The sequence below is a fragment of the Myodes glareolus genome, chromosome 4 (assembly GCF_982192425.1).
Source record: "Myodes glareolus chromosome 4, mMyoGla1.1, whole genome shotgun sequence".
In the NCBI taxonomy this organism is placed as follows: Eukaryota; Metazoa; Chordata; class Mammalia; order Rodentia; family Cricetidae; genus Myodes; species Myodes glareolus.
The window spans coordinates 64325269-64336694 of record NC_142029.1 but is presented as its reverse complement, the minus strand read 5'-3'; the positions used below and the strand labels follow the sequence as shown (position 1 = coordinate 64336694).

The following is an 11426-nucleotide window of genomic DNA, read 5'->3' as shown; positions in this document are numbered from 1 at the left end:
CCCGGGATGGGGGTGTCACTGTCTTAATCCTGATGGCCCTCACCTGCTGAAGCAGGCCCACCCTGATACACATCTGCTTCCATTTACATCCTTAGCTTTTAAACCAAGGCTACACCCCCTGCCCCAAACCACCCACTCACTCCATCATCCTCGGGAGGTAGAACTATTAACTTAAAAATAAAAACTATTCTTTCTAAAAACCACACTATTGACTTTCACAGAGAATGATAGGTGCTATGGCCACCAGTTTGAAAACTGTCCTGGAATTGAATCACTTCCCTTGACCAGAAGGGCCCCTTGCCTCTTCTGGGCTGGTGCTGAGCCTCCCGAAGTAGCACAGCATGCAGAAGGGTGTGAGAAGAAGGCCGCACAGCTCCAAAGACACTCCTCGAAATCCTTCGCAAACAGTAAGCGTCCTGGTGGCTCCTCATGTTTCTTCTAAAGAATTTGTTTGCAGTTAAATCGTTGATGTACAATTGTAGAGGGCCCACCTAACGCAGCTGTGATGAAGACAGGAGGGCAGATTATGCCCGGGGGTGGGGGGCTTGTGAAGGACTGTGAATTTGAGAAGTCTTGGTTTTAGACTTCCTTCCCCAGTTCGAAAGGTACAAGGACCCGTGGTAGAAGAGAAGGGAGAGCCGTGGTTTCCCGCCCAAGATTGATGGCTGACCCCTCTGTGTTAGTGCCTGAACTGATGGTGTCACAGCAACACGATAGGAGGAGCTGAGTGAGAGTCTGAAAGCAATCCGATATTAAGTCAAGGTATACCAGAGAGGACAGGGAGTGCATGGATGCCCGTGTGGCACCTGATAACTAACTACACCAGCCTCCTCATTGGTTTGGGGGAACACAACGAATTTGGGAAATGCATTTACAAATGTGTGTTGGATTGGAAGCTCTCAAACAGCTCTGGCTTACATTTAGGCGCAAGCCATCCGTTTACATCCAAATCCCTACTTAGCAGTTCAAAGGGAGGGTCCCAGCCTAGCAGCATCAGCACCACCAGAAAAACAACAGAGGCTTCTCACCCTAGAGGTAACTGAATTAGAATCTCTGACAGAAAAGCCCTCACAGATACATCAACAAACAAACCATGCAGGTGATTCTGATATGTATTGACGTTTGACCCTAAACCAGTTCTCAGCCTCCCTAATGCTGCGTCCCTTTAATACAGTTCCTCATGTTGTGCTGACCCCCAACCATAAAACTTCGCTGCTACTTCATAACTATAATTTTGGTACTGTTATAAATTATAATGTAAATATTTTTGGAGAGAGAGAGAAAGGCTTGCCAAAGGGGTTGTGGCCCACAGGTTGAGAACCACTGCAGCTAAACTCTGCAGAAAAATAGCTTTATTTCTTAAATAGAATACAAGAGTCTCTTTGATATTATTGTTAAACCCGAGACACTAGCACATGAAGCTAGAAAGCTAGAGGTATCAAATGTTATACAGTCTAGAGAACAGTTAGGCGTGGAATTTTCTGAATCGTTGTTGAAGTGGGGAATGATCAGGGATTCTCTCTGTGGCTCTCAGGAAAGCAAAAATTCTCCACGTGTATTGTGGTATAATCGTGCCCTGTGTGCGTGCTCTCTAAGAAAGCGCCCTGTGCAGCTGCAGACAGGCTGTAATCTTCCTGTGAGGCGGAATCTGATACTGCATTAACTTGTCCTAATGAGCAGGGTTAAATGGCTTCCATTCCCCTCCCTGACCTCATCTAACACTGTCCTTGAAGAGGCAAGGCCAGTATCTGCACATCGGGAGGGACGAGAGACTTCTCGGTAGAATTTGTAATAAAAAATGGCTTCTATGTTCTGGGCTAGCAGCTTCTCCATCATTCTGCCTGCCTGCTCATCACTCTATTTCTAGGTTGGATTAATTCCCAGAGAGTGGAGTCATTTTCCCAATGGAAACTCTCAGCACTGATTGGAAGGACAAAGAGATTAGTGAGGTTTTAGTTTTTGTCCTGATGCAATTGGGAAAAAAACAAAGGCATCCTGGAGATATATTTTCTGTTGTTAAATCCCAGCCCGGATTTAACTTCTGGGTTTCTTTCTTCTCTCTTTGCCTCTTCCTTTTAATAAATATGCAATGGTATGCATTGATGAAGCACATAACTGTACAATGCACAGGGAGATGGTTCCCAGACTCACATCTCCATCCCCTCTCTTCTAACATTTGGAAAGGAGAAAACTAAAATATATCTTGCCTCAACCCCTTACCACTATTTGGCTTTCAGTATTGCTTTTCCAGTGGGGAAAAGGGGTTTAAAGCTATTTTATCTTTTTTAAAAAAATTGCAATTTTCAGAAATAAAAGAGAACTCATCTGTGGTCCATGACCTTTTTTTGTTTTGTTTTGTTTTGTTTTGTTTTTCAAGACAGAGTTTCTCTGTAGCTTTGGAGCCTGTCCTGGAACTTGCTCTTGTAGACCAGGCTAGCCTTGAACTCACAGAGATCCACCTGCCTCTGCCTCCCCAGTGTGCGGATTAAAGGCAAGAGCCACCACTGCCAGGCTAAGTCCACGACTTTTCTAGATGTTTGGTTCCTGTCAGTTATTTTCCTATAGAATAGACAAGGGGTGGGGGTGAACTATACACAATAACAGATAATTGTCCTTATTCCCTATTGTGCTGCTGTGGCCAGAGACCGTTGGATCCTCGCAGATATACACTGTAGTCACAAGGACACCAATACAACCAAGTTACAGCGACAATCAAAACTGGCCCTCGTGAAGGCCACAACATCAGAGATGTGCACATTAGAAACACAAGCTGCTTATGACTCCCACCTGAGAAATGGCGTATGTGAAAATCCTCACTCGTTTTTGTATCTGCATGAGAAGGGTTGTTGCAACTCATGTCAACAGAAACAGGAAGTGCTTAGTTTTTCAAATCTGGGAGCGGAATGCCTGTATCTCCAGACACAACCTCTCTGTGTCATCACCAGAATCACAGCATAAGAGGATCTTTAAGATCTAGGTAAATCAAGAACACACATGTCATTTCAACCGCTCTGGAGGCCGAGACAGGAGAATCACAAGTTCCAGACCAAGATGGGTCTTTTGCCAAGACACTATCTCCAAATGAAATCGAAGTTTTCAGAAGGGTTGGCTGAGAAAGTGGCTCAGTGGCAGACATTGTCTAGCATGTGTGAGTCTCTGGGTTTGATTCCCAGTGAAACAAAGAAGATAAAAATATAGGTGATACATATTTTATTTATAGAAAATTCCGGATAGAAGTTGTATAATTTTTTTTTTCTCCCACAAAGATGCATTTGGTCTTAAATCTAATCATCCTCGTGAGAAGACTCCTATCAGACAACACGGGTTTTTCTCTTTAACAGCTTCACGGGATTTGGTCCTTGGTGTGTTTCTGGGTTGGTTAAGAGCCTGTTTGATGGTTGGGCAGGGAGACTCTGGAAAAGGGCCTCTCCGGTTAGAACCCCTTTCTCTTTGCTATGTAGCTGTGTGGCCTTACTACCTTCTCTGGACCTTCATTTCAGGGGTGCTGGAAGATTACACTGACACAGAACAAACAATTGACTGTAGTGTCCAAAGGCCAGATAAATGCTCCCTATAATTTATATTTGTTATTAGTTAAACACCTAAAGGAATCTTAGTTACATTTGTTTCATCCCTTCCTTTCTTTCTTCCCTTCTTTCTTTTTTCTTTTTTGCAGCACTGGAGACTATATATACCCAGGGGCCTGCTTTACCACTGAGCCATATCTCTAGCTCACCAATATCTATTTTATGTTTTCGGTTTAAAGTTATAATAGAACAGAAATTTGTTTTGTGCTTTTTTTCTTCCTTTTCATTACTCTCCTTGGGCCTGGGAAGGGGATCACAAAACAGCCATCTGGTCTAAAATGAAGTCTGCTTTGTGTTCCTCATTGGGAGAAGGTTTTGATCAGCAGCCATGCTGGGCAAGCTGCGGGCTTCTGCCCACAATAAAGGCAGAAAAGTTCAAATATCCTAAGAAGGGCTATAAAGGGAGCAGCTTGTGGATCCCAGAATGGATGTGAGCAGAACTTGTCCCTATTATCCCTGGGGCCCTTTCTCTTTCTAGGGACTTGGGGTGGCCCAGGTGTCTGGACTTGGGAGCTGATTGCTTTTCTGGGTCATCAACTGGCAAAGAGCACACCGCTTCTCTCCTGCCCTCATTAGAGTCTACAGTCTCCAGCATGTTGAGGAGGACACTCAGAGCTTCTGTGAGCATACAGCAGTGAATCTAGAGACCTGGCAGCAGGGCAGGGCCTCAGAGGAGTCAACCCCAGCAACAATAGGGAGAAGACTTCTTGGAATTGCTTCCAGGCCCTGCTGAGTCTGGAAAACCACCTCGCTGGTGGGCCCCATGCCAGTCCGACAGATGGTCTTACTGCTGGCAGCACACTCTATTTCAGGCTGCCAGGTGTGTTCCCTGAAGGCAAGTGACCCATCCAGGAGTGCCAGAGAGGCTGTCCTGGGGGACATCTCAGTCTGTGACAGGAGCGCTGCCTACCGCCTCCTCCTCCCAAGGTCTGCTCTGACTGGAGGGGAGACTAGCTTTTTCACCTTGAAGCACATCTCTGAGTTACAAACTGGTGGGTGGATGTCCACCCTAGTTCCTATATGACAGCCCCCGACTGAAATGGTCTGTTTTCGCCAATCAACTCAGCTCCTGAAAGGCTTAAAAGTCTGGGAAAGAACAGAGATGGGGGTTGGGAGATGGCTCAGTAGGCAACAGTACTTGCTGTGCTGGAACAGGGATCTGCATTTGAGCCCCTAGCACCTTCATAGAGAGCCTGGCATGGTTGTATATTCTTGTAACTGCAGCCCTGTGGAGCACAAACTCAAGAGGAAGGCTGGAAGGTGCTGGCTTGCCCAGTTAGCCCCAGGTTCACCAAGAGACCCTGTCTCAAGGGAATAGGGGAGAAAGTAAGAGAGCAAGATATTGATCCTTATGGTCCAGCATGGGTGTACACACATACACACACACACACACACAGTGGAGGGCGGGGGTCTGAGGACTCAGATTACAAACCCTGTGACCTCTATGGATGACAGCAAAAACGAACTTTCAAATTTATAATTTCATATCCTTTAAGATCCCAGACCTCTTGTCGTATTCTTTCCTACCTCTCTCCCCCGTTTTTCCCCTCCTTTGAAAGAGCCAATTGCTTTTATAATAGAAGTATCCTCTCCCAAACATTCAGGAGAAAGCCTGAGGAAATTTAATGGTTCCAAATTCAGCCTGTGGATTTGCGATAAGGATTCAAGGCAAGAAACCTTTTAACTCAGAAAAGAATCTGTTTGCAGCCATTGTCCAATTAATGCAAAGTATCTGGTTACTGGCGTGTAGCATAATGCACCACAGAGCACAGTGAATGTCCTCAGAGTGGGCCAACTCCATGATGCCCCTGAGTGGGGTGTGTGTGTGTGTGTGTGTGTGTGTGTGATGTGAGATCAGTTTCAAAAAAGAAGCTCCCTAAAACAGTGCTTCTAGGGATGAAAGAATAGACACGTTTGAGCTGAAACACGGCTGAAGGTTGTGTGCTGGTAATGACAAGAAATGGAAAAGGAAGCAGGGAAAACCGCAAGTCATGCCCTCTTTAAGAAAAAAAAAACCAGAAAGACTGTTGGAAGAATTAAAATTAAACCTCACGAGAGTTTGTGGGTATGGAAAGTCACCAGCTAGCTAATATTAACATAGAGCTTGCAACAGGGAACTGCTGCTGGAAATAGGACAGTCAGTCACATCTCTGTCTCTGGGCTGTTTACATTCCCTGGGCCAGCTCTGAACTTCTTCCTGGCTCTGGCCCCTGGGCATTGCATTTCTGGAGGCTTCTAGATAATCGACCACACTCCACACAGGCTGTCTACTTTCTCCAGGAACTCACACCCTAAGAAGGAAGCCTGCTTTGTTTGCTTGCGTGGAAGTGTTGGAGCCTCAAACAACCCTCTAGGCGGCAGAGGCCAAGTTTCTCAGTTGCGTTTGGTTGCTGGCAGGGAGGGGCCGACGAGGACCCTCTGGCTTCCTTCACTATGGAGAATTTGTTGCCACCGTCTAGATTTTCTTACTTCAAAAAGTATCCTCTCCACTCAATTAGGAAGTATTTCTCAACGCTGAGAAACCAAAGAGACGAAGAGCAGGTACCGTTTTGCTTGTGCTAACTTTAAAAATAGCTAGTGCTTATTTCTGGGTGTGGCTTTGCGGTGCTTAGGGAATCTGTTTCTGCTGGTTTACTTATTTTCATAGGCACAGGGTCGGTTCCAGTTTGGAGTTATTCACACTTGACAATCGGACGAGCAGGCAGGCCTGGAAGGGTTTACTTGAACTCGGAACATTTGGATCCTGAGATGAAGCAAATGTTCTCTGGAGAAAACACATGCCTTGCTTTCTTCCGTTATTACTCTTTGATGCTTTGATAATGTTTTCAGTGTTTCAAAGACAGTTCTTGAAACTATTAATAGCTCAATAGATGAAATATCATACCCTAGAAACATACTTGTTTTCCTGCATGTTTCTGTGATTATGTTAATGTCACCAGGATTTGCAAAATGAAAAACATTTCCATGACCATAATCAGATCATTAATGGGCTGATGAGATCATTTAAATGTAACAGGTAATCTCTTATATGTGGCGGGTAGGGGGCAGAGACAATAATTTTCAGTCCTTTTAGCCCATCAAAACAAATCCAACAGCATGTGGGTGGGTAAGCATTTTAAAAACCCATTTAAAATATCACGTTATTTTCATTTAAAAACATGTGTGTTTGTTACACTGACTTCATTCTGCATATCTAAAAACTGCTTTTTTTTTAAATTGTACTGTATTGTTAGAAGAAATAGCAACATCTGGTCCATTTAAATCCAGCAGTTTATTTTGAAATACGGCAATGGGATATGAAGTAAAGGGCATGGCTGTCACCACACTGAAGATGACCAGCCGCATTGGACTTTACCTAGAATGGTAGAACTAGTCAGGAGATTGCCGACATCTTGACTGTGTTTGCCTTTCTCTGTGGGAGATGACCCAGTTATTGATACAATTCCCAGAAATGGAAGCAGAGGACAGTAGAGGAAAACCCTCCTGTGACCCCTTCCCTGAAAGCTCAAGCCTCATTTGGAAAAGAATGGATCATGGTTTGTGAGGAAACTGCTTTCAGGCTCCTGCTTACATCATTTTAAAAAGTGCTAGAGATTCGGGTTCTCTGCACTAAGCGAGCGAGGCCAGTCCCGTCTATCTCTCACTCTGCTGTGTTGTCTCGCCAACCAAAACCATCTCTCCATTTCCTCCCAGCATGCACTTGGTTTTGAAGTGGAAAGTTGGAGGACCACATGGTGGTACCCAGAGTCTTTGCTTACCCCAGTAGCAATGTCACAGGTTTCTTCCATGGGAGCGGGGATGGGAGAGTGGCTGACCCTGTTTGGGGTGGGGGAGGTGCATTGATTTCTCCCTCCTTCTGAGTATTGTGTATGTAGAGAGGTGGCTATGCTGTTGAAATAATCCTGTGGGTCTTTTTTTTTCTTTTCGGAAGTTTGTCTTACTGTTAATGTATTTAGTAAGTTATTTTAATGTGTGCTGTGTGTATTTATGCATGTATGAAGAGAGTGTGATGTATGCACATATATGCATGTATGTGTGCTATGTGTAAGTGATCATGGGATGGACAAGGAGGCTAGAGTTGAGTGCAAAATGTCTTTTCTTAGTTTCTCCTCCTTCTCATTATTATTATTGTTGTTATTATTATTATTCTCATTATTTCTTGAGGTAATCTTACTGAAGCTGAAGCGAGCTGTTTTGATTAGATTGGATGGCCAGCAAGCCCTCGGGATGCCTGTCTCTGGTGCTGGCATTATGGGTGTGTGCTGCTGAGCACAGCCCTTCACATGGGTTCTGGGCATCAGAGTTCAGTTCCTCAGCTTACACAGCAAGAGTAGTTCCCACTGAGTCATCGCCCCAGGCCTAACTTTTTGTCATTTTGAAATAGAGTCTCATTATAGCCCAGGTTGGCCAAGATTGTCCTCAAATGCCCCTTGTCTTTACTGCCCAAGTGCTGGGATTTTTTTACCCGTACACTACCATACCCAACTTCTGAAAAGTTTGTTCTGAAAGTGCTACACAATTGTGCCTTCAGAAGAACATGAGGACCCAGTATGGGGACATGAGACTTGAGCAACTATACTGGATGCTGTGGGACTAGCTGGGAGCATTATGCTACATTATTAATTTTCTGAATATATTAATGGGAAATGCTATATTTGATTCCTTTCTAAAGCAAATTGCAGCTGTGCAGACCTGCAGCCTAACAGAATTAGAGAAACTGGGCCAATCTGGTTAACCTTGGAAAACATGTTGAAAACTTACAAACAAAGCTAATGATATCAATGGTTAAATGACTGCCACATTTATTGTCTCTATTCCTTACATCCCTGTAAACCAGACCTGCAACAGAAAGTTGCGAGGACAGGGACACAGAGAGTATGAGCATTGTCCTAGAAGTCACCTGGCTAAAAAATATAAAAGGCAGACAGGAGTCAGGCAGTGGTGGCACACGCCTTTAATTTCAGCACTCAGGAGGCAGAAGCACATGGATCCCTGTGAGTTTGAGACCAACCTGGTCTTCAGAGGGAGTTTCAGGACAACTAGGGGGGGGGGGGAAGGGAGACAGGAATGCCTAAGTTGGGGTTTTTATACTTTATCCTTTTTGCCGTACCCTCCATAACAACCCATTGATAACAGGGGGCCACTGACCTCTCTCCTAGACAGTATTCTAAAACCTTGGCCACTGTCATAATCCTGACTGCAATTACCGTGTCTATAATTAACTCCTATTTTTCTGTACTATCAATTCAAATCACCCATTAACTCCTATTTTTCTGTACTGGCAATTCAAATCACCCATTAGCAAATTTGTGTAGGAAAAAACTCCATATGCTTACTGTAAGTAAAAAAACAAAAAACAAAACAAAACAAAACAAACAATGGTATTTGCTCTAACTAGGAGACTAAATACATTCAAAGCTGTTGGGCTGTGGACCCAGACCCTTACTTTCCTATAAACAACTTGTAATGCTTGCAACTGCTCTAAGCAAAACAACTTGTTTTCCTGTGTTTGCAGCTGCTCTGAGCATGAGACCCTCAGGAGTTCCTGATGGCAGGGGAGTGGTTTCTGGTGGGTTTGACTGGGGCGTGGCTATCAGTTAAGGATCCATATATAAGTGGCTCTGGTACACAATGAAGGGGGCATTCTTGTTTCAAGGATGACCCGTGTCTCTGTCTGTGTGTTTATATCTCCAGGTCCTTGCCCGGCTCCCAAATGGTCCTGTAGTGCAGACTTTGCACTACAGGTATAATACCGTAGTACACGTAGTAGTATGGAAGGTATACAAAGCAAATTCTGCAGACAGCGTTACCTGTGCAGTGGCACACACCTGTACTGACAGCTGTTGGCAAGCTAAGTAGGAGGATTGGGAACTGGAGTCCAGACTGAGCTACATAGTGCGGGGTGTGGGGGAACCCAAAAAACACATCAAAACAGCCTTCTAAGCCTGGAACCTGCTTTTTAAGAAGGACAAATGACTTGCAATTGTTTGGGGCAGGGAGTACGACCTACGACCTAAGGAGAAGTGTTTAGAGCCTCTTTTGAGGCTGGCTGAGAAGGCTTCCTGAATGAAGATGAGGGGAATGAAAAGGTTAGACAACTCTCTCAATTTTGAGTGAGTCACTGTTACTGAATGTGATGTCTGCACGCCAATGTCTTCATTCTCAAGTACCAGCAGAGGTGTGGTGCCCCAGACACGCCATCTGCTTCTGCTCCTCTGTGCATCCAAACATACTCTTTTCTCTAGTTAGAATTTGTCCTCTACTCATTGGCCTTCCTGGATTATACTGTTTATCATATGCCCTCTGTGTCCTTAGATTCAGGTTACAGGGACTGAGAGGAAACCATTCTCTGGGCCTCCTGGCAGATGCATACAACTCCCTCTTTTCTGAGACAGTCTGTTTGCTTCGATTACTAGATTTTGCTACTATATTCAGTGTGGTAATTATTTGCTTATATGTCCATATACATATGCATATGTGACCCTGCCTCTTATGCTGTTTACTCCCTTAGGCTCACTTTGCCACATGGCAAAGACTGGTGTAAGAGACAGATGAGACCTACTGAATTGTCTGTGACATATATCACTTTTACCCATGTGTTGAGTGGGCCAGGGGAGCCCCTAGGCATGGTCATTGTTATTTTTATCCACAGATATTTTGAAACATCTCAGTGTTCTTCCCCTTGTACCGTGTGCTATAGAGACAGAATTTGACACAGGGTCTGGTTTGTGTGGTAGTTTTTGTTGACGGGTGATGTTTCTGATGGTGTGCAACAACCAACAGGTAAAATAGATGGATGTCCATCCGACTGAGAACAAGTCTCTTATCCCTTGTATTCCCAGCTCTTTTATAGTGAATATTTCACAAATCCAGGTCCCTAAACAGGTAGAAGATTAAGGCAATGATTAGGTGAAGATGATAAAGATTGGGAAGATTCAAGGTTATTTTTCTCAAAATTCATGAGATGGATTGGTAGGAGTTGGTAGCCTGAGCTTACATGGTCCTTCAGGAGAATGGGTAGGTCTGTCAGACATAGGTGAGACCGTATGGTTGCTATTACTTTATTTTGGCCTCAGGGCAGCAGCCTAGGTCTGGTTCAGATGTCAGAGTTCAGTTAGAGGGGAATGGATGCAACTCGTAGGCCATGTTCTTCTGAATACCAGAGACGAGTTGCTCTGGGACTCGGTGACCAAGCCGACATTGTAGGGGGAAGGGGGAAATGTCTTCTACATCTTGGTATGCTGTTCCTTGGTGTCTGCCTATGAAGGGTGGCCTATGGGTATCTGGAACTCTGCACTGCTTACTCTTAAGGGTGGCAGACTTGGTGTAGATATTGTGTAAGAATATAAAGAGCTAGTTTGTGAGCGCATCTGGACAGCCTGTTCTTTTTTGCTTGATGAGGCCTGCCATTCCCATAGCTTTCAACCACTAGCTTCAACCCAATAACTCTCAAACGTAGGCTGCAAGTGCCCTGCGACCTTGTATAAGCCAGTCACCTATTCAATGTGTCCATCTGAATGTCCTGCAAACATGGCAACTTGAATGAATGCAGAGAGAACTCACAAACTATGCCCCCCTAAACTGATTCCCCTTCCACTTTTTCCATCAATCATCCTGAAAGCTCAGAGCATGAAAACTTAGCTTTTTCTTGGTTTCTCCTTTTCTTCTCCTCGCTATTCTCAACCATTTCAAAAGACTGTATCCTTTAAAGGAAAAGAATTGAAAATACACACACACACACACACACGTGCACACATGCACGCACACACACATTTACAAGGAAGATGCTGAGGGTCTTAGTTAGGGTTTCTATTGCCATGAAGAGACACCATGACCTCA

The 11426-nt window shown here is 44.5% G+C and overlaps 1 protein-coding gene across 1 annotated transcript in view; it reads left to right on the top strand.

Annotated features, from left to right (window-relative positions):
- Nucleotides 1–5750: 5750 nt before the first annotated feature.
- Nucleotides 5751–11426, top strand: part of Atp2c1 (ATPase secretory pathway Ca2+ transporting 1) — a 113874-nt gene continuing 108198 nt past the window's right edge. Inside the window, exon 1 of the mRNA XM_048416917.3 lies at nucleotides 5751–6128. Coding sequence (XP_048272874.3) covers nucleotides 6021–6128 — 108 coding nt within the window. The 5' untranslated portion in view covers nucleotides 5751–6020. The remainder of the gene's footprint in view (nucleotides 6129–11426) is intronic.